The 23,441-nt window shown below is 37.2% G+C and overlaps 1 protein-coding gene across 1 annotated transcript; it reads right to left on the reverse strand.

Annotated features, from left to right (window-relative positions):
- Positions 1-311: 311 nt before the first annotated feature.
- On the reverse strand, positions 312-23,256 carry LOC127623720 (protein zyg-11 homolog). The gene is made up of 16 exons (XM_052098192.1): positions 22,964-23,256; positions 19,464-19,629; positions 16,005-16,519; positions 15,533-15,778; positions 15,147-15,287; positions 14,870-15,046; positions 13,688-13,752; positions 12,372-12,471; positions 8,117-8,167; positions 7,541-7,702; positions 6,495-6,542; positions 5,118-5,315; positions 4,968-5,020; positions 3,955-4,052; positions 3,680-3,859; positions 312-2,673 (listed from the first exon to the last, which is right to left on the reverse strand). The coding sequence occupies exons 1-16, from the start codon at positions 22,985-22,987 to the stop codon at positions 2,657-2,659; spliced, it is 2,241 nt and encodes a 746-aa protein (XP_051954152.1). The 5' UTR covers positions 22,988-23,256; the 3' UTR covers positions 312-2,656.
- Between the last annotated feature and the right edge of the window lie 185 nt (positions 23,257-23,441).

The following is a 23,441-nucleotide window of genomic DNA, read 5'->3' on the forward strand; positions in this document are numbered from 1 at the left end:
GTTACGTGCCATCGTGTTACTCTAATAGGCCGGTGCTTTGAGCTTATAATGTTAGAGTTTCATTCTTCATCTCCTTTTGATAAAAAGGCAAATATCAATAAAAGTAACATCATATACATCTGCAAATATGCGTACATCTCTTTTAAACAGATGTAATAAACCAACCTCACAAAACTTCAGCAGATCCAGCACCCTGTGGAGAGCTCATTTATTTACCTCTAAAGCACATATTCTAACAGTCTCTCCTCAACAGTTCCCAGTAACTTTTATAATGATAAAAAGCAAATATCATCAATAATTATAGTATATACCATCTACGTCATCATGGCAACAGAGTTGTTAAATTGGATATAACTTTAAACAGAAAAGGTTGGCAAGTGATTTTATCACACTTAAATCATGTCAACACACTTATTTTTTATGTCTTGTGAGTATTTTAATGTTTAAGGAATGGCCCCATTCACTTCTATTTGTAAGTGACTCACTGGAACCAAGATTTTTGAAAAAGAGTAACAAGTCAAATATCTTTTGCTGAAATCAACATTATGCCAAACGTGCAGTCGATTGAGTCGAACCCAGAATATTCCTTTAAAGGTGAAGCATGCAATTGCTTTGACTCTACCATCAAACACTAAATTAATGACTGTTTTCAAACAGGTTTCCTTAATCCTCTCCTTACAGTGGTCGAAGAAACAGATAGCTCCTCTACCAAACATTGATTGCACCAATGTTGCGACGTCGGGATGTTCATACAAACAGAAATTTTGGGAAATCATCCTATGAATGGTTTACTTAATGATGTCTCTGCGTATTAAGCGAATAAAAAGTAAAGTATTTTAACATCGCAAAAGGGACACACTTCACCATTAAAATTACTGTGTTAATAAAGGTGGACACCAGACTGAACAGATGGGGTTTACATTCTTTATTCCTCAAAGATTTTGCATAAATTGGAATATGAGCAGCAGTATGACACTGTAGCTTAATCTGGTTTTGCTGCTCATTCCACAATCTGAGTGAGAATGATAATTGGTACTCCACAGAACAAAAATACATATTTACAGACAGCCATGTACATGAAAGTTTGGTGAACCTGGAGTCATTTGGTCTGTTTAAACAAGTGGCAGATTAATAATTGACGTCTAGTTTAACGTTAAATCTTAATCCAATAAGGCAGTGTTGTTATGCATAGCAGTGCATAAAACTCCCTAAAGTTGCCAATTTCTCCTAGTGCGTTGGCAAGAAAATGAGGATTTCTTTCCAAATTAAAACGTCTAGACATAGATAAGGCCTTCTGGAACAAAGCACACGTGTTTCGGGTATCTCATCGTAATACCAGACCCAGTTATGAAAACAAAACCAAATCCATGCAGTGAAAAGCATACACATACACAGAAATAAAATTATATTTAGATAAGCTTCAATAGTTTACTGGCATACAAATGGAACAATGTTTCATTTTTAAAATTGCAACTTTTTTTGTCAAGCTGAAACAAGTTGAACGTGTTCGTTTACAGTTGATTGGTGTTAAATAAAGAACAATTTTTTTAACTGTATTGTGTGTGTATATATATATATATATATATATATATATATATATTAGCTAGAAGGCAATTCCCATGACTTGAACAGGGCAAATCACCAGCACACCAATTCTTCTTTACTTTTTACCAAGGTGCTGTTTGTCTGCATTGTTTTATGCCTTCAGTCACGGTTTGATTTATGACTTAAGGCAACAATCCATATATAGACAAGTTCCTGCTTTGCCTCAACGGAGCTGTCCAATAAAGAAAGTCTGAAGGCAAAAGCTTACATTTTATTAATCTCATTAATTAACCATTTCATGGATAATTTCAGCTTCTGAAAAGCTCAGGGTTGTTGAGGAATCTTCAAATAATTCATCCAAACTTTGAGTTGTCTATTTTGTACTGTTTTGAAACAAACAATCGTAATTGTTTGCGCGCAACACAACGCACGGACCATTATAACACTGTCATCTTCCGCAGTCGATAAAAAAATACATCATCCCAAAAGCTCAGACCATCTTATCAATGCATTGACAAGTAGTATACAAAAATGATAAGACGTTATCTCTCGTGCACACACCCAGATCACATGATTTGTATCCCTTTCTCTCCCTCTCTCTCTCTCTCTCACACACACACACACGTTTAACATACTCCACATTGAACGTCACTAAGACAGACCTTAATATATGCTCAAGTATTTGTTCAATACATGTATTGCCTTTTATGTCCAATGGGACAGAAATCTGTCATATATACTTTTTTATATGCATCCAAACAAATCTACTGTAAATAGGCTTACAAAGCAACCTGATGCACATGCTCTTTGCACACATACTCCAAGTCTCTTATTTTAACAAACACACAGTCTTAGCTGCTGTCCATCTATATAAAAATTTTCTCAAGTCACAGAGACAGATATATTTCTTATTCTTATGTCAAATAAATAATGGATTCTGGCATGTGCAAACAGATGCAAAGTGACTCATCCACATAATCCTTGGATGTACAGGAAGGGAAGCAGTGTGTCATTTTTATACAGATGGGCATGAGTAAACATATGCACATTCAAAAAGCTTCCAGTTTTATTTGCTGCATCCTTTTCAGAGACCAGAAGAGAGCGAGTTGTGTCATGGAAAATTTTTCTCTAGAAAAGAGAGAAATGTTGAATAATTAATTAAGCAAGATCGAAAACTTCTCACTTAAAACTCTCACTGAAGATTTAAATGGCTAAATGTATTTATTTTTAAGCATTGAAATTTAAAAACGAATAAAATGAAGCATTTAAAAATGTAAAATGTATAGTCAACATGAAATCAATCAAAACTGTTACTGATGATTTAAATTGCAAATTTACAAAATATATTAAAAGCCTTTATATTTCGAAATTAAAAACTGAAGTCCACATGAAATAAATTAAAACATTCACTGAAGATTTAAATACATTAAAAAAAAATGTTTACATTTGAATAAGCATTTACATTTAAAAATATAAAAGCCTTAAAAATATAAAATTAAAGTCAACATTAAATCAATAAAGCAAAACCATTACTGAAGATTTAAATAGCAAAATGCCAATTTCAAGACTTCATTTAAAGCATTTACATTTAAAAATATAAAAGTCAAAATGTAAATTTATCAAAACTGTCACTGTAAGTTTTGACATTCTACATTTTTAAATTGAAATCTTCAACGACTTTAAATCTTGAAATTTAGTCAGTATGAAATCAACATTAGCCATATTTAAAAGGTGCTATGAGTGATTTTAGCTGTTCTGGAACTTCCACCAGACTAGCCATTGAATTTGCCACGCCCCCCTTTTTCCAAAAACCCTAACTCCAAAGTCATGCTGACACACACAAACACACTAGAGACCGTTGTGTTGGAGCAGATGGAGAGGGGAGGGTCTCCCTGAGCATTTGGCCACAACCACGCTAACGATCGGCCACTTTTCACGATCAAACCAATTCCCGATAGATTAAATCAAGTCCTGCTCTACATATTTTTCCTCGCTGAATATCCGGTTTTACTCTGATAAACTTTACTCAAGAACTACATTTAACATTGACTTAAAACCTTTTTATTTCCGACAGAAACGTTTCATGTCTGTAAAACTTTACTAGTGCTTCCATTTATGTGTGTAAGACATATACCTATATGTGTTTCCTTTGTGGGTGGCCCTGTATATCCTGTGCATGTCCTATGATGATGTAAACTGTCTAGGATGCTGTCAGCCAATCTGCGTACATCGCCGTGGGTTTCAGGATGAAACCTCACGGCATCAAGCTGCTGCAGTCCTCCCTCCTCCAGTAGCATACTGCAGTACCGCCCGGCTAGATTCACAAAGGTACAATGGAAAAATAAAATTAGTAGAAGACACAAAATGCCTCTCGGCTTAGAAGTATTCTGTTTATAGTGCTGATCTCACCGTTTTTACTGCAGACATGCTGCATGGCCCATGCAGCCCATAACTGAACTCCTGGGGTCTGGAAGCACTTCAGTAATGGGAAAAAAGGGTTGAATGACCTGAAAAACACATGCACACACGTCTTTCAAAAGAGCACTGATTTAATAAACATATCACAAAGACAAATAAATTATCATTTGTATAAAGATACTGTATGTTTACTCGTTATAATACTATAGTGTAAAACATTATCACGGTTCTGCAAGTGATTCAGATGTTAATTCAGTAAGTTACGGCTCTGATGTGAAAGATTCGTCGGACTGTTTCCAACAAGTCTATTAAATTGTATTTTTTTTCTCCCCTATTTTGCATGCCCAATTCCTAATGCATGTGAAGGTGGCGGAGGACGAATCTCAATTGCCTCCATGTCTGAGACCGTCAGTCCTCACATCTTGTCATGTGGCTTGTTGAGTGTGTTCAGCGAAGACGTATCATGTGTGGAGGCTTCACGCTATTCTTTGCGGCATCCACGCACAAATCACCACGTGCCCCACCGAGAGCGAGAACCACATTATAGCGACCACAAGAAGGTTACCCCATGTGACTCTACCCACCCTAGCAACCGGGCCAATTGGTTGCTTAGGAAGCCTGACTGGAGTCACTCAGCAGGCCCTGGATTTGAACTTGTGATACCAGGGGTGGTAGTCAGCGTCTTTACTTGGTGAGCTACCCAGGCCCCCCAAGTCTACTAATTTGAAATAACCCGGTTTTAAGAGTCATTCATCCATGAATCGGACTACAAGTTGTACTGTATTTGTTTTTGAGGACAGCCAGTGAACACAATGCAACAAAGACACGCTGCATTTCTTTTGCTGTGGCACAGTAAATTCCACCACCGAATAACAGTGCAGAATACACTGGTTTGTTGGGCTCAGGACAGGTTGTGTAACAGACCTCTTGTACTTTTAATACTTGTAATACTCTAGTATGCCATCACGTTTAGTAAAGCATGTTTTTGCGATGTAATTTCTCACCTGTACGCTACCATCTCACATTCTGGCGTTGGCCACTTCAGAATCGTTGATTGCTGCAAGAGGCCGATAAAAAAAGAACAAACTATTTTAGCCAGACCTAGCTGACAAAATACGCAAGTAAATTTTACTTCCATTTGCACAAGCACAAACCAGTTGCTCCAGTAGAGTGGTTCTGAGGGTCAGATCAAGAGTCCACACTTTTTCTCCCCGTGAGGCGAGGTGGGCCAGGATGCCTGCGGCGAAATAACTGACCTCCACCTCCGAACTGTTCAGCAGAGAGCGGATATGATCCAGAAAACTTTGCACCATCAGCTCCCCGTGCAGCTCCCTCACCTCAGCGATATTATTCTACATAGACAAAACACAAACAAAACAATCAGAACTAGACAAAACAATCAGAACTAGACAAAACAATCAGAACTAGACAAAACAGACAAAAGTACAAAAGCACAGACAGGGGAATGCTACTATAGAGCGAAACAGTGACTGCCTACTTTTTCATTGCTTTGATTCGGAAGTATTTTTCCCCATTCATTTTCACCATAGGTGTACATGGACACAAAAAAAGTACAATTCTTCAATAAAGAGTTCTAAACCATTAAACAAAACAACCAGATCCAAGATTAAAGGGATGATCCAGATTACAAGTTACAACATTACACATTACAAGTGGAGCTCAATCAACAGCATCTGTGGCATAATGTTGATTATCACAAAAATGTATTTCGCCTCGTTCCTCATTTTCTTAAAAGGAAGCAAATATTATGGTTACAGTGAGGCACTTAAAATAGAAGTCAATTAGAATTTTTATGTTTAAATACTGTTTGAAATGTATAGCCACATGACTATATATTTTTTTTGTGGTAATCAACATTGTGGCACACAAGTTGTAGAGTGAGCTTAACTTGTATTGAACCCGGAATATTCCTGTAACGGGCATGAGCGGTCACTATTGAGCTCTTTTGCCACAAACTCCTCTTCACGATAAATGCGACTTCTCTGGGTGGTGGATTTCTCTTGAGGATTATGGGTTGTGTTGTTCTTTACTGACCTTGAATTTTATCACTTGAATTTTTTTTTTAATTAAGCTGAAATCACACCGACTTGTGGCTTTTATAGAAGCATATCGCTTAACCATGGAGCTCATGGTAGGCTTGTCTAGAAAAGTTTATATGCTATCATTAAAAATACATTTCTCCATGGACAAAATGAATGAATATTTATTTCCTGAACCTTACTGTTTCGCTCTATAAGTCAACTGAATGCAAAGTAAAAAAAAAGTCTGAGGCCTCATTATACTTTCTAACTAAGGGAAGATATTAGCATAATCCCTCAGCAATGCTTCCTCTGACACAGTAAGGCATATTATCAGTGCTGCCCACAGCTTCACAATAACTCGCCTCAATTCAGTTTCATCACAGCACAACACTGTAATATCAATGCATTTGCCTCTCCAGTGCATATCAATCATTGCATTATTACAGCCTTCATATATACAGTACACACAAGTTTGTGAATGATTCTCACCATTAAACCCAGGACCTTCTGTTGAATGGACGAATCTGATGGAAAGGACTGGAAAAACAGACATTTAAAAATTAGCACCTCCTGACTCGAGTTTCTCTATTTAAAGATTACAGTTAAATTCATCCATGAATTAGCCAAATAACCCTCAAATACTGGATTTTAAAATTTTCCAAAGAAAGTGTGAGTGGTGTGAAACAGGTTGTTCTGGGTGGTTGTTGCTTTGTGCTTGTTATTTATTTAGGGTGTTCTCTATGGTGTTCTGGCTGTTTGCATGACTGAACAAGTATTGTAATGAAATCAATGCCTCGAAGGTCGAAACATACTCTATGCAAGTACTTGACACAGATTAAAGAGCTCGGCCACCCGCATTGCCAACGTGAGGTCTGGTTGAACATGGTTAACTTTGCTGTGTTCTTGCGTTACCATGTCGGGAGAAAACCTCAGTACTCAAGGGAGCGTTAGAGTAACCTTCAAATGTCTTTGCCATTAAACTGGATGTGTTATTTTTCAGGTAAGTTGCTACAATATATTGACTGTAACTTACTTGCTCAGCAATATTCTCTTCAAACTGTAGCTCCACCATGACAGTAGTTGAGTTGAAAGAGAAAACACCGTAGAAAGGACAGTTCACACTAATCTCGCTATAGTGTCCCTTGCGGTAGCGTTAAGAAGGCAATGCATACTTGATTTGTGTTATGAATTGCTGTTCGTCACATTTCAGAAAGGAATGACACATGAAATCCAACTAGCGTTGCAAGATGCACCTGCATTCACATACATACTTGCATAGAGTATGTTTCGGCCCTTAAGGTAGAAGGATCTATATATACATTTTAAGGTATTATCTGAAAATAACAAAAAGTAACCCATGATCTTTGCTTTTGTGCTATATAAGCCAGCTGGTTATTTCTTTAGGAGACCTAAATTGTTGTATCTCTCGCATAGTTCTCAATTCTTGAGATTCTCAAGTCATGATATTATTATCAGACAGCATCTGCGATGACTGATCTGCTCATTAACAAAAGAGAATTGATGCATGTATTTACCTCCAGTACTTTGATGAAGAGCTCCAGTCCCTGATTCTCTATGAAGTGTCTGCAGGTGGTGGGAGACTCATCCGTGAGGTTCCACAGAGCACTGAGTGTGAACTTTAATGTGGCATCAATCGCCACCTGACACGTCTTCTGCCGCACAATGTGAAGAAGTTGCTACCGAATGAAGAGTGAGAGGAAAGAAAATAAGTAAACAACTTTTTTTTCCCCATTTGCATGTTATAAGCATTAACTGTAACACTTTACAATAACGTAAAAATAGTTAGCACGAACAATACTTTTAGACCATTTATTAATCTGGTTAATATTAATTTATAAATACACCAATACATTTTTTGCATTAAAAGTTAATGTCTTCATTAAAAATTATATGCTGATATACATTAATACATTACAAACTATCAATGCACAATAGTATATTTATACATTTACATTAGCCAAGATTAATAAATGATTGTTCATTGTTTGTTCATGATACCTAATGCATCATGGAAATATATTTGTATAGAATCTCATTGTAAAGTCTTAACAATTTAACTATTAAATCTAAAACAAAATACAACAACATACCTTTACGATAAAGAGCTCTGCTCCCAATTGTGCGGTTTGCTCAGTGGACAACTATTAAAGAAATACATGTACAAAGAGTAATGTTAAAGGTGATATTTTCAACACTTTTGTAGCATTTAATTTAGAGTTTGACCAATAGAGGATTTTGCCATAACCGACTACTGGATGATACAGTGGTCTGGAAGATGCTGGGAAAAGGCAGATAACCGAATAATCGGCCTATAATTTAAGAAATGTATTTATTGAATGAAAACAAATTTCTTAGTCTTTGCTTTCTGTGGCGGGCAAGGACATAGATGATACAAGAGTACAAAACAGTGGCGGCTGCTGGTCTTTCAAAGAGGGGAAGCTCATTTTCGTCCTACATTATAAACTTATTTACCCTATTTTTTGCACTAAATCAATCTTAGGTGTTGATCTGCCCTGCTGTTTAATTCTAATATTTTCCTCGTAATGAAGACTTTCAAATGGCTTCGCCAAAATCAGGTCGACAATATTAGCACCGTCTGCCATCGTGCGCAGTTTCACCCGTACGACGCTAGCCTAGCCTACTGTATGAATGAATGAATGAATGAACGAACGAACGAACGAACATATATTAAACTTGGTAAAACTGAAACAAGGAATGTGGTGTATAATTGTGTGAAATGTATTATGCAAATTGACTAGCAATTTCGCCAAACAAATATAAAGAAATAGGTTGCAGCAGTTTGTCTTTCGACTACACTTGAGAAATCCGCTATGGGACTGAGCGCGAAATAGCTTCAGTGACTTCTTATAGTACAGATTCGCTGTCAATCAAAAGGAGATGCAGTCTTTCGACAGATCCTCCAATCATCACGCGGAAGCCCGGAGTCCGGGCCAGCCCACTCCTCATTCACCCCCAGAGACGCTGAGCGTCCGTGGGCGGACATAATCGCAGCATTTATCCAATGACCGTCTATTTTCGAGCACTGAAAAAACTGTTCAGAGCAGCCCCGTTGAAGTCAATGGACGCTCGGCTTCAACAGGGAAATGCACTGACGCTACGGGAATGTATGAGAAGTAAATCGAGTCAGCCGACCTGCTATATGTAATGTAGCTGATTCTGAACGAACTCGTCTTCGAGATGAACGTGTTCTAACGCATTTTTAGTCAATAAATTGTTTACACAATAGTACATATTTGACCATTATTTTTTTGACATTATAGGGGAAGCTGAGCTTCCCTTGCAGTCTTAAAGAAATCCCCACTGGTACAAAATGAATAAAGTCCCATTTGCAGTTTATTGTGCAACCAGAATCCCAATAATAATCAGACAAAAATAAAGATGTGCATAATGTGGAACTTTTATCTATTAACAAGCCTGAAACACTCAAGGGACTCTTATATTTAACTGGCCGTTACAATGCTCTTTATTACTGCATTTACAAAGTTAAGCTTTTTATAGCTTATATATTTCACCAGAAGAGTTTAATGAATGGTTTATTATTATATATTCACAAGATATGCAGTTGGCGACACGATGCAAAAAAACAATAGATTTTTGCCGATAACCCATATTCCCAAAAGGTAATTATCGTCACCAATTTATCTGTAAAACCGATATATCAGTCTACCCCTAATTACATTTTGTTTTCATCTGAGGCCCTTGTGTAGTTCAGTAGTTCACTTTTCCATTAACAATTTCAAAGATATTTTTGCTACTGTACCTAAATGACCTCTCTTATAATTGGCTAATATACAACAATAGTGTGTAGCATCTTGACCAATCAGACACACAATTATTCATTATTTAATGAATAAGCCAACAGATGTCACAAGACTGTAACAAGCAAAGGTCCAAGTAGGCCTAAGCCGACTCCGTTAAGTCTGCTCCCCCACTGATCATTATCAAGCATTTACACTGTATTTACTGCCTCTGTACCAGCAAATAGTCGACCCCCAGTCACATTCCAAGCAGGGGGATTTTAGATGCATGCTATAGCAAAGAATGCAGAAAGATTGATTCACTCCTTTCCCCCATAAGAAATGGACTCAAAGCCAAGAACAACAGGCTTTTTTTCATTAAATTATAGACAAACTGTCTATAATTTCACATGTATATCCCCAGGACATCGTGTCTAGGATCATTACTGTCCTGTAAATTGTTTGCATAAAAAAATGCAGCTAATGTAAATGTAAAATGATTTACTATCAAATGAATCCTTGTGTGACACACTGCACAAGTGGTATATATATATATATATATATATATATATATATATATATATATATATATAATTCTGACAGCATGCATTGTATGCTTGCTATATTAATCAGAGCATAAAGGGGCTTAAACTTACCCCAATCATTCAAATGAGTCAGCTTCCAAACAAACGAACATTTCCCGCTTGGAAATTGCACCTTTCTCATTGGTCAAGCCAGACTTGAGAGGAGGGACCTCCAGCAGAATTTAAAAGACACATCCCACCTTTTACTCTCTCTCTTTCCCCTGACCCTCTGCTGCTGGTCGGGCTGACCATGAGGTTGCAGGCCGGCAAGCCTCAACACCTTAAGCCATGTGCATCTACCTCAACAATATTCAATGAACACCACAGTTCATCCTAATTTCTTCATTCAACATGGAAGAAATTGGTGGCAACCTCCACACCATCGACCCAAGGAACCATCAAGCCTTTCTCCTGCGACTGCATCCGGGGGCTCTCTTAACTGCCAAGGCAATTACAAGTATCGTACCAGTAACTAACTGACCGTAGTTTTAGTGTAAGCTGAAAACCCCTTTGCAACAAATGTGGTCTTAAGAAACTAATGGATTCCTCAGATGGTTAAGATGACTATTTCCATAACTGTTCCAGATTCATTTTATTTTCACTTTTCCCTTTCCCATTTATGAGTGTTTTGTGTGTATATTTTTGTCTAGATTATTTATGTGTTCATATTTTAGTTAAATAAACTTTTGTGTACATTCTTGCGGGTTGATTTTGGTTTGCTTGTAAATCAATGTCAATGTAACGATTCGATCTCAGCTCCATGCTAAGACAGAGATATTTTTGTGTGGCCATGAAAAATATCCTTACTGAGAATTGATAGACGATCAATACTGAGTGTTCACTGGACGATCAGATAAATTGATTGTAATATTAATTCTATTAACTGATCCAAATGTTCATAATTAATTATAACGAGTTATGATTAATTATTCATATTTTCCTTTTAAGACACTGACTGTGGTATATTTTGATAAATAATCTCATCCCTGTTTCTAAAAGATTTAGCTTCAAAGCTATACCTATATGTGTAATATTATTGTCAATAAGCCATGAGAATAATATTACTCCAATAAGAGAATTAATCATAATTCTCTTATTAAAGCTAATTCCCTACAGTAGAAATTGTGAGGGGATATAACAAGATGTTGTATTATGATTTTAATGGAGAATTTTATTCAGACAAATAATCTAGTTATTTGTCATTTATCTAAATTATAACGGTTGTCAAACGTGACTGATTCCATTATAAATGTCCTTATAAAATAGGACAGTTTACGGGTTTCCTTACAAATAAAGGTAATGTACATGACACTTTAACCCGTGCAGTGAACATTTATCATACCAAATTCGCTACATATATTAATGTGATAATCTGGGCACTTTAACTGATTACTGTTTGTTTGTGCACTGTGGAACGCGCTGATGTTCATATGCATCGATGAAACTGTTTTCATTAGTATTGACCCAGATCACCAAGTTCACAGGAAGTCCTAAAGAGACCCTTCCGGGGCAAGTTACTGCGTATGCGCAACCTGCCAACGGCATATTTTAAACACAGTACACCTAAGCTAATAGCATAACACAACACCGCTAAACTAACCAGTTAGCAAACTTTCATTGAAACCCCTAAATACGCTTTAAGTGTTATAGTGAATTGAATAATCATTGAGACATAAATGTGGACAATCATACGTTAATGTGCTCACGGAACTGACACCATTAGCATTTTCTCAATAACTATTTTTACAGCTTAATTTCCATAAAGTGTTAGACTGGACTGGGGAGGGAGCTTGACATTGTGAATGCCATCCATTTTTGAGTGAACTAGTCCTTTAAGCTTAATTGAAAATGAAGCCTGTAATAATGAACTCAAACCATCTGCACTCTGGCAGGTGTGGTGTTAAACACTTATGACCTCACTGTAGACATCAGCAGTCTGAACTGAAGTAAATTTTCCTTTATATGGTTAAATCTGTTCTCACCCTCAGTCTGTGCCCGCTCACCTTAGCAGCAAGGATGGATATAATAGCTACAGCCATCCGCTGCATGTTCTGGTCTTCATGATTACACAGCCACTGCATTACCAGCTTGGCAGCTTCAAACCTGAAACCAACAAACATCATTAGAATGAATCCAGATACAGTGTTTGAGGTTTTAATCTGTTTACTACTTTTCCAATGCATGGTACGACTCGACTCCGTTTTGGGGTTTTCCATTGTGGACAGTAACACCTCGGTGGAGGTTCCAAGCGAGCCGAGCCGATACTAAATGTGACGTGAAAATCCTGCAGATCACTGATTGGTCAAAGAGAAACATTTTTACATGGTTTAAAATCACCATGCAACAATTGCTTTATACAGCACAATGAGCTAGTAGCTAACAGCTAGCGGTGGTGTTATTGTTTAGTGTCGTGTTTAAGATGGTCATGGCAGTAGAGGCGATCAGCCTATAATCCCACCCATGTTGAGGCGGCACTAAACAGCAGTAGAAAAACAAACTCAGAAAAGGGAGTAGAGTCGAACAGTAACTTGCAGTGGAAAAGTGCCAACAGTGTTTCAGAATTGTTCAACTCTTCTTCCTTTCAATTCTGAACTGTTAGAAAAACATTCCAAAGGTGTTAAATAGTTTTCTATGATTACAGAGCTATGAAGTAGTTTCAGGTTTGTTGACCACATTATGGTCAAAATACAGTTAAAAAACAATGTTGTTTGCTTATGATTTAAAGTCAGACATTTAGCCAGCTTCCATTGCTATAGTGATTAAAAACCTATAGAAGGTTTTTAAAATCTATTTTTGATAAACTGACTTCGAAAATCTTTTCAAAAGGTTCCACTGAATAAAACAAATTCCTCAAGGAATTAAAACCACCAAAATTCAATAAAATATGCATAAACAAATAAAGCAAATTGGAAAAACTGAAAAACTATATTTATTTGTCTGAAATTTATTTCAATGGATGCACAGAATGTTTTTTAATTCTGCATCCTATATAGGATAAATAGTATGCAAATTCTAAATCAGGTGACATCTAGGCATCATGCATATTTCTTCTTGAGTCCTAGGCATTACAAATATTGGAAACCCCTGAATTATGTTGCATTTACACTGCAAGGCCTAATGTAGATTAGAGCATTTGAATGTAGAAGCTTGTCAGTGTGACAGCACACGAGTAATAAACTGAGTCGGCACTAGGTACTACGTATACTGCAGAAAACTATACATGGCATCTTGTTTAATTTTGTATCAACAGTACTTTTGACATCCATGTGTGTGTTGAAGAGTTTCTGTATTGTTGGAAAGTGTATCCAAGATTGCTCACCTGTTAAATGGAACCTCCTGCAGGATTCGATCACTACAGAGAGAGAGCAGGCAGTTCTTCTGCAACTGTACAGTGCAAAAACAAAAAAATAAAAAAACAAAATGGCCGTTAAACGGAAATATAGCACTCATAGTTGCCACCTGTAGATTTCACTCATGTCATTTCCTTATTCTCAGGATGTTTTATGGCTATGGTATCATGTACACCATTAAAATAAAAAAACTGTCTCAGAATGAACAAACACTCTTTATGTGAAGTATTTTTCCTGTGGAAAATCCCCAAAGTGTTTCTAAGTTTCAAGTTTCAAAGTGAAAATAAACTGATTATCATTACACTGAATTCATAAATCAGCCATGGGCACCAATTATAAACTTTCTGTATCACTCTTTTCACCTGATAGGCCCTATGTACAACTAAATTAAACTTTATACATCCATGATCTATGAGCCCTTTTTCACCTGCATTGAAAACCATTAAAATCGCAAATTCATAATTAGGCTACAATGGGGCTGGTACATGGCGATGGCATTAGAACATGGCGACTCACGATTGTCAATTTACCAATGCCAAGGTAATTTATAGTGCTTTAAGTTGTTTCTAACTTGCCAAGTTCGCTAGTATTTGGGTACATTTAATAAATAAATTATAGTGAATGCTTAGTATACTTTCATTATTTTATGATGAAGGTTTAAGTAGTATTGTAGATTATTTATTTCTCTACATGCCTTTTTCATCAGGGAAGTAGTTTACTAGCTCATTAAAAAGCTAAATATATCAATATATTCTAATATTCCATTTTCATATAATACTTACAGTATATAATAATTTGTCAATAAATGTCCTTTTTAACTAGTCTGGGAACTCTAACCTTTCTGTGCTTTAGCAGAGTAAAAAGCAGTCCAAAAAATTTGACCATAGCTCACTAGCTCCAATGTTTACCTCTCACGCCATCACCGACAGACAGATCTGTTACATACAGTCACCTGATTTCTCCGCGCCACAGTGGACAAAGAAACCATAACCTTGGCATATTGTCGAGATCGGCATGGAACAGCACGGTTTTGCGACGACAACTCTCCAACCCCTATGGTGGAAAAGGACCTATACTCTACCGGTACTGGGTCAAAACTGACCCCAAGTCAATGGAAGGGTTAGGTGATTTCATTGATGTTTTTACCATACCTGCTGGTGGTTGGGGAAGGTCTTCATGGCTTCTAGTAAGAGCTGCGTGACTTTACCCAAAAGTCGCACAGGGATTCCAAAGGCCAGATCCTGTTTGGTGAGGTTAAACACACAGGCACTTGCTGCCAGCTGAACATTCAAAGTGGCTGGATGATTCTTCATCCCCAATGCTACAAACTGCAGACCAGGTGAAAAATAAAAGAGAAGGCACATGAGCGTTGGTATGTAGAAATGCAGTGACCGTAGATGCATCAATATGTCCTTTGTGTGTGTTTACCTTCAGGATGTCAGGTCGTGGTTTCTCTATGGCATGAGTGAGGCTGAACAGGTGGAATAGTGCCTCTCTGACAAACCCCTCTCTCTCACTGTACCTCCTCAATGCCTCGCAGATCTGCATTTCATTGGCCTCCCCGGTCACCTGAAAAAAGAAAGAAAAATAAAAATGCCTTATCATCACCAAGAGTTCCCGAGCACAATCAATAAACCTGTAAAAATTAAACAAGCTGCATAAAACCTAAAACTTGTACCCTTGTTTACTACAAAATCCAAACTCATTAACAAAACAAATGGATATTTATGGAGTATGAAGCTAAATTCAGGTATATAGAACAATATTTAGGATATATATAATAAACTATTCCTGTAATTTGTCCGTTTACCTACCGTTAAGCTGCCCACTCCAGACAAGAATTCAGAGAAACCGGCATCAGTGGCCAGCAGACCAACAAATGTCATGCTCGGTCTCGCCTCCACGAAAGCCCTGACAGTTGCATCAGTCACCTGCTTGCGGCCCGATACATCCAGAGACACCAACTGGGGCAGAATGCCAGGAGTCTCCAGCAGCTGCCGTGCCACGTCAGATGTGAACTGCTTATCGTCCGAGATATCAAGGTGCTGTAATCCCTCCAGCTGCATCAACACAAGAATGAAACTATGTAGAGATGGTATAAATGTCTTACAAGCTTTAATGAACTGGTCAGAAAGACTCATGAGTCAGTCTCAAACTCATGAGTTATCCATTTGGATTGGTCTAATGACTCACTCACTGAAATGGTCAGAGCGGTTCTTGACTTATTTACTGAACCGCAAGTCATTACTTTCATCATGTCCAGCTGGACGTGGATTTTTGACTTACCTGGCTCAGCACAGCTAGCAGTTGAGCTGTGGTCATCTCCAGCCTCTTGAGCTGGTGCATTGTGAGGTAGCGTAGCCTGTTCCTTAACCCCAGGAGTGGGGTCAGATTTGTCACTGATGTGTTGGAGATATCCAAACTCTCCAGACGAGGCAGCGCACACACGTCCACCAAGCTGGAGTCGTAGAAGTCTACGTTGGACACGCAGAGTGCCCGAAGACCCTGCATGGCACTGAAGCAATGTCGGCTGGGTTCCTCCAGAGAGTACATGGTCAGGCCGTTAAGGACAAGCTGCTGCAGGCTGTCCTGCAGGATTTTACTGGACGAGAGGCCCCGAAGGATGTCGGCAATGGTGAGATCAGCATTGACCTGAGAGGCGTCCAGCTCCACGAGGCGGTGGGAGCAGAGGGCGCGATGGAAAGCCTCTGCAGAGATGCGGGCGGTGCGGATGCAGGCATGTCGCAACCGAAACTGCTGGCAGCTTCGGAAGATTCCCACCGTACTGTCGTTAAGTAGCCCTGTGAGAAGGTCATTAAGTTTAGTGTTTATAATCTGTTACATTTGCTTCATTAAAAAAGAAAAATTAACGATTTACGATTTTAGTTGTGTAAACATTTCCTGAACGTTAACATTCTTGCATCTTTAAAGTTGCACCGTCCAACAAACATAAAGAGCATGCAGTGTTTTCTGATTCACAATCGAATGATTTATGAGTCAAAAAGATTTCTTGAACAAAACAATTATCTGTTTAAATCTGTCTAACAACTTACTCACTGAATCAGTCGGAGTGTTTCTTAACTTGTTCATTGAACTTTTGTCATGTCCTACCTTTAAAGGAACCGAGAACGATTACTGTGTACTTCAAGCCCAAAGTATACTTCGGTCAGATGCGAACATTAGGCGTCTGCGTACAGGACACACAAAGCAAATTTCGTCATCAGCAGAGAGCTCGAGCACAGAGCGCGTGCAGCCCAATTTTTCTAACCGTGTGTACTCTGAAGAAGAGGTAGACCAATATATCGGTTTTACGATTAATCTGTACCATTAGTTTCTTTTTGGAACTATTGGTTATCGTAAATAAATATATACCTATGGTTGCCGATATTTTGTTTGAATTTTTTCCCTAATTTTTTTTTTATTCCTCATCAATAATCCTCATCTGTTAAAGTATATACATATAAAACTCTTCATCTGGTGAATCGATAAGCTACAAAAAACTTCAATAGGTAAATACACTACCTGGTCAAACAAAAAGTTGCATCCTCTAATATTTCCCCTTAAGCTTTGATACGGTGCACATTCGGCGTAGCATTGTTTTGACAACCTTATGCAACGTCACATTTATTTTCCATCCAGAGTTGCATACATTTTTCTTGTACTTATGATGGGAGAGTCAAACCACTCTGTTAAGTGTTCTTCAGCACATCCTAAAGACTTTCAAAGGTGTGAAGGTCAGGACTCTGTGGTGGCCAATTCATGTGTGAAAATGGTTCCTCATGCTCCCTGAACCACTCTTTCACAATTTGAGCCCGATGAATATTGGCATTCTCATCCTGGAATATGCCCGTGCCATTAGGGAAGAAAAAAAAAACATTGATGGGATAACCTGGCCATTCAGTACATTCGGGTAGCCAGCTGACTTCATTTTATTGCCGCATAACGTTGCTGAGCCTAGACTTGACGAATTGAAGCACTATGCATGACAGGTGCATCGCTTCATGCCTTTACCTTCTTACCCTGACACGCCCATCACTTTGAAATAGGGTAGATTTGGACTCGTAAGACCACATTACTTTTTTCCATTGCTCCATAGTCCAATCTTTATGCTCCCTAGCAAATTTAAGTAGTTTTTTCCAGTTAGTCTCACTAACAAGTGGCTTTCTTGTGGTGTCACATCTGTTTAGTTCCAATCCTGTAAGTCCTTGTTGCATTGTGCATGTGGAAATGCTCTTTCACTATTAAACATAGCTGTGAGTTCTACTGTCAATATTTTACGATGTGACTTCAAGAGTTTTAGTGATCTCCGATCACTATCATTCAAGGTTTTTTTCCGACCACATTTCTTCCGTGAATCTGACAGTTCACCACTATCCATCCAGGTTTTAATAATGCATTGGGCGGTTCTTAACCCAATTCCATTGATTTCAGCAATCTCCTATGTTGTTTTCTTTGCTTGATGCAGGCCAATTATTTGTCCTTTCTGAAACACGGTAAAATCTTTTCCATGACCACAGGATATGTCTTCCTACATGGTTGTTTAAGAAATGAGAAGCTACATACTGCATCAGTTAGGGTTAAAATAATTGTTGCTAGTTGAAACAATCACTGCAACAATGATCCAATCATAGGCTCTTAGGTATCTGCTTATTTAAATCCTTATTTAAAGATTATAAATCTGCCTTTTCCGCCACCTTAGTTATCGTATCGGCAATATCAACTATCCGTCGACCTCTACTAATTAGTGGATCCACAAGGCGGCAACACTCACGATTAAACAGTCGCTTTCACAAAGCAGTGCTAGAAGATGTAATCAAAGCTAATTAACAAAAGACGAAGTTAGAAACAACAACAGTGTATGTGCACATAAAGAGAAGATACCTGCATGTATATAACTCCAGTCTAAAGGACTATAAAGACATGTTTATGGGAGGAAATAGTCCAGATACGAAATAGTCCAGTATCTCATAGCAGTATTGGCACACATTCGGCAATCGCCAATGTATTGTACACAGTCAAATGAAGTATACTTTGAAAGGCTAGCACTTGACTGTGTTCAGAAGCAAAGTGTTTGCTTCAAAACCGAAGTATACTTTGGGCTTAAGGTTTATTAAATCAGTATAATATTAAAAACAACTAATTGTTCATATGATGTAATGTAGTTAAATATGCACATTCACAATGGAGTTTTGCTGTAATAACTAGCACTTTGATTTAAATAAGGTTCCTCAAAAGTACTAAAAGATTTGTTATGGAATCATTACAAAACCATAATCATTGAGTGGAATTAGAGTTGGGATTGAAATAATTAAATATGACTCTCAATTATAGTGAAAATGTTAAAGCTTGGGCAGAAGGCAAGATTTTCAGTGAACCGCAACAATTTTGGTCTGTTCCTTATACAACACTATTGTAAATTGCATAGATTCATAAGGAATACTTTTATGGTGCTTTTTCTCCTTATTGGAGCTTGACACATGACAGTCTGAATTAGAAATATATGAGTGCGAGTAAGGAATTTTCATTTCTTTTCACACCAACTTTGGAAGTTGCATTTTTCAGTAGTAATACACATTTAAATGTTGTTTTGATTCTTTTGTCCTTCTATTGATGAAAAATGTAAGCTTTAAATGCTACTTTGAGCACAAGTTACGCATTTTGTTCTCTGTGTTCTATGTGCAAGAATGTTATTTAATATCCCACTGATGTGAAAACGGAGGACAGCTCAGTGAATCTCATCCTCACCCTCAGTTGCCATCTTGCAAAGCAGTCGGTCGGCCAGCTCCTGCGGGAACACCAGAAGCTCTCGGAAGGACAGAGAGCCATCATCACGCTTCTCACAGAAAAGCTCCAGCCTGGAGCTCACCAAAGTCACGCACAGATCGGTCAGAGATGGCGGCGATGCCTCATCCTGCAACAACAAAACAACTCAGATCTCACCATCAAAGCAGGCACATGCCAGAGATCGTATTATTCAACAGCGTGATACAGCCTATTATTGGACACTTTTACTCATGGATAAAATTAATCATGGCTGACTGTGAATTAGAGAGAAAAAAAAAATCAATGTTAAAGTATTGTGATACTTGTTCCCAAAATTTCGCAATAGTCAGAGACTATTCAAAATCTGCCTTCCTCTTTCAAATCCAGAGTTGGGCAGCATTAGATTTGTAATTAGGCCTGTCGCGATTATTAAATAATCATCTGATAGCGGTTATATTTGATCTAACGGTTCCAAATCAACAGCATTAATGCAAACCTGACCAAAACTAATGTTGACCAAAAAATAGAAACATTTTAAGTTTTTAGAAATATTTTTATATTTAAACATTATGTTTCATGCCATTCATATGTTTCAAATGTAAAGCCTTAAAAGGAAATCGTATATCACTATTTTATTATTTGATTTATATCCTTGAAGTTAAATAGGAAATATGACAATTTATATGACTGTTAATCATGAAAGCCCTAAAACAGATAATTAATCATCATAACCGCAATTATTTGACATTTGGCTGACAATTAATCGCCAGCCAAATTTCATCGTGACAGCCCTATTTGTCCTGCATTAAAAAGTTATATTCATCTCGCATTTAACGATTTACATTCACTAAATGTGCACTGTGAGCCATCACAGATCCACTTGCATGATGGACCTGCTCTGCTGATTTATAGGTTTTTCAAATTACACATCATCACACTTACTAAAATGTATCATGAATTTACAGCAGTAATAGTAACTGTAAATCAATTCGTTGGAATCTATTAGACTTAGAATTAGATTTTTTGGAAAGACTTGTCACTAATGTAACAATTTTGGTCAATACCAAACCACAGAAAAAAGGAGCCATTCATGGTCTTAACAATGCTTACAGATTTGTACTGCACATAAAAGGGCAAGAACATAAAGGGTTTTATGGATACATAATGGACAAAGTTTCTGACTGTGTCAAATATGTTATTTTAGAATGGTATTATATATCAGAGAACAAACTGTCCTTATTGTCCTCAGATATTCCTAAAGATTACTTGAATCATTAAGGGATGGTTTATACAAAGAGCAGCCTTCTGAGAGGTGAACAGTGTTTTTCAAATTCACTTAATATATATATAAGTGAATTTATAGTAATATCAAGTACTTGCAACTCAAAATCAACTTTAATAAATCTAAACTGAAAGTACATAAATAAAGAATTCTGTAACAATAAAGAAAACTAAAAGTGTATATTGTGCTGTTTTTTGGATCTTTATAACATATTTGGACATAAAAGTCACAACAGGGTCGAAAATGGTCTTTGGTGGTGGATGACGAATACGGCCATAGGGTTGATCGAAGACGGTTTATTGCATAATTGCATTTGATTCATATATAATTGACACTGTTAAAGGCATTTCATGTTTACATTGGATATAAGATATTTTTCATTAACCAAGTAAATGGAACCTTTTGAATTCCACAGATATTTTAACTTTAAGGTGCTTTGTGAAATCAAACGAAACTAGCACCTTATTTGATTTAATTAATAACTTAAAAACCATTTGTTTCCTACACCATTACAGATAATGTTTTCCCTTCATCAGGCTCTTAAAGTAGCAAGGACTGCAGGACTTAATATTTGAAATGTTCACTTCTCAGAAGGCTGTTTTTTTGTTCAAAAGGTCAATCGTAAAAAGTCTTATTTCAAGGGTCAGTTTGTTTATGTTTACAAATAAATGGTTACATACAAATTATTTCAGGCACTTTTATATTAATTTAACAATGCATTTGGTGATTTGGTAACAGTTCTCTGAAGTCCTTTGCAGAATAATCAGAAACAGAGAGAGTTAATTGTCACAATATATTGCAGTTTTGAATTGCAATACACCAAAAAGTAAAGAATCACAATAATATTGTATCATGACCTAGATGTGTCGATATAATATCTTATCGCCAGTTACCTTGTGATTCCCACCCCTACTGTGAAAAATGTAAAGTATTTCTACAATGGCAATGCCAACTGAAAACTATTGCATTTGAATGATGCCGCTTCCTCGACCCTATGTGTCCATGTAAGTACAAGATAACAAACACAAAAATTACTGTGCACCTTTTAGCAAATTACAGTAAACTTCTTACTTCTTGCTCAAGGGCCCAATGTGATCATGATCAGTCCTTGGAGGGTTTGAATGTACAACCTTTTGGTACCTAAAACTAGAGGTCGAACCGATAGTGGACTTTGCCGATACCGATAACTAAGGTGGTTGAAAAAGGCAGATATCTGATTAATTGGCTGATAGTTTTTTATTTTATTTTAATCCATCTATATAATAATAACACAAAATAAATTTTTATTTCCTTACTATGAGGGGCATAGACATTGAGGCTGCAAAATGAATAAAATCCCAAAAGCAGTTTATTGTGCAAACATAATCCCAGTAATAATCAGATAAATGAACATTTGGTGCGTAACGCAGTACTTTTTACTTTAAACAACCCCAAAATACGACGAGGACTTTTATTTTGAAATGACAGAGATTTTTATAGCCTATAGATTTACTAGATTAAAGGTTTTGCATGTATATATTTCACCGATTAGGAATAAAAAAAACAATCGGGGGGAAAACATTTACGGTAAATAAAATATCAACATCTATCGGTTAGACCAAAAAGCAACTACCGGTACAATTAAGCAGTAAAACCGATATAGCGGTCAACCTCAACCTAGAACTTTTTGACTACCACAGATCTTATCTTATCTCTGACACAATCAAACCTTACTGGAAGACAATAAGTGAAGACCAATCTCAGAATTTAACAAAAAGCGTGATCTACTTTAACATCACTGTTTGCATATCACCCAACATTAATTCTCCAACATGGACGAGTCTTATAAAATTATTTTACCATCAACTAATCTATCCATTTCTCAACTAATTAGTGATTTAGATATTATTTTATTATACATGCATACTGTATATTAGTGTGTTAATCAAGGACACAGAGGTAACAGCTCATGGAACACTCCATGCAGGATGTGAACCTACAACATTATGGTTCTCAGTCCAGAACTTTAACCACCAACTCATTTGTAAAATCAATCAATGAATCAATCAATCAATCAATACGTGGAGAGCAGCTGACCACCAAAATAATCAAGTTAGTACAAAACTTTAACATCAAACACAAGATAGGTCAGATTTGATTTTAATTAATAACCTGGTTCATGTTTTCTACATTGAGTGCTGTCTCTAAGTGTAAATCTTACCATAGTCTCAATAAGGTGGATCATAAAGGGCAGGAAATGCAAGAAACACTCGTATTATGTTGATGATCTCAGGTGAGTTGACATGTAGATCAAACGCACAATCCGCTTGAAATGCTCTTATCTTCGTATTAGCATGTTAGCCTGCAATAATCTGCCTTCAAATACTTGCAGATGCTACTTGTTGGTATTAAGCAGGAAATCCACTGTGTGTTCTTTTTCTCACTGTCGTTCGGTGGATCTTTGGGACTGACACTGTCCGCGCGCATGTCGCGATGTCAAAGAGCATTTTGACGTCAGCGATGTCTTGAAAAGTAAACAACGTCATCAAACAGGAAACGGATATCTTCCATCAGAAGGTGCGGGGCTGTATGGCAAGCCCTTTTAACATTTAAAAGCTAGATTGGATAGGTGTTGCAGATATCTGTAATTCAGTTTTGCCTAGTCAAAAAGAACATTTCAGATATCCGAAACTACATTC

The sequence above is a fragment of the Xyrauchen texanus genome, chromosome 30 (assembly GCF_025860055.1).
Source record: "Xyrauchen texanus isolate HMW12.3.18 chromosome 30, RBS_HiC_50CHRs, whole genome shotgun sequence".
Taxonomy (NCBI): domain Eukaryota; kingdom Metazoa; phylum Chordata; class Actinopteri; order Cypriniformes; family Catostomidae; genus Xyrauchen; species Xyrauchen texanus.

Coding starts and splice junctions, on each gene's coding strand:
- LOC127623720 (XM_052098192.1), bottom strand. CDS start 22,987: ATGATCCACCTTATTGAGACTATG. Junction 19,630..22,963: donor TCCACCTTATTGAGACTATG/GTAAGATTTACA, acceptor TTGTTGTTGCAG/GATGAGGCATCGCCGCCATC. Junction 8,168..12,371: donor TATCCATCCTTGCTGCTAAG/GTGAGCGGGCAC, acceptor TTTCTTTAATAG/TTGTCCACTGAGCAAACCGC.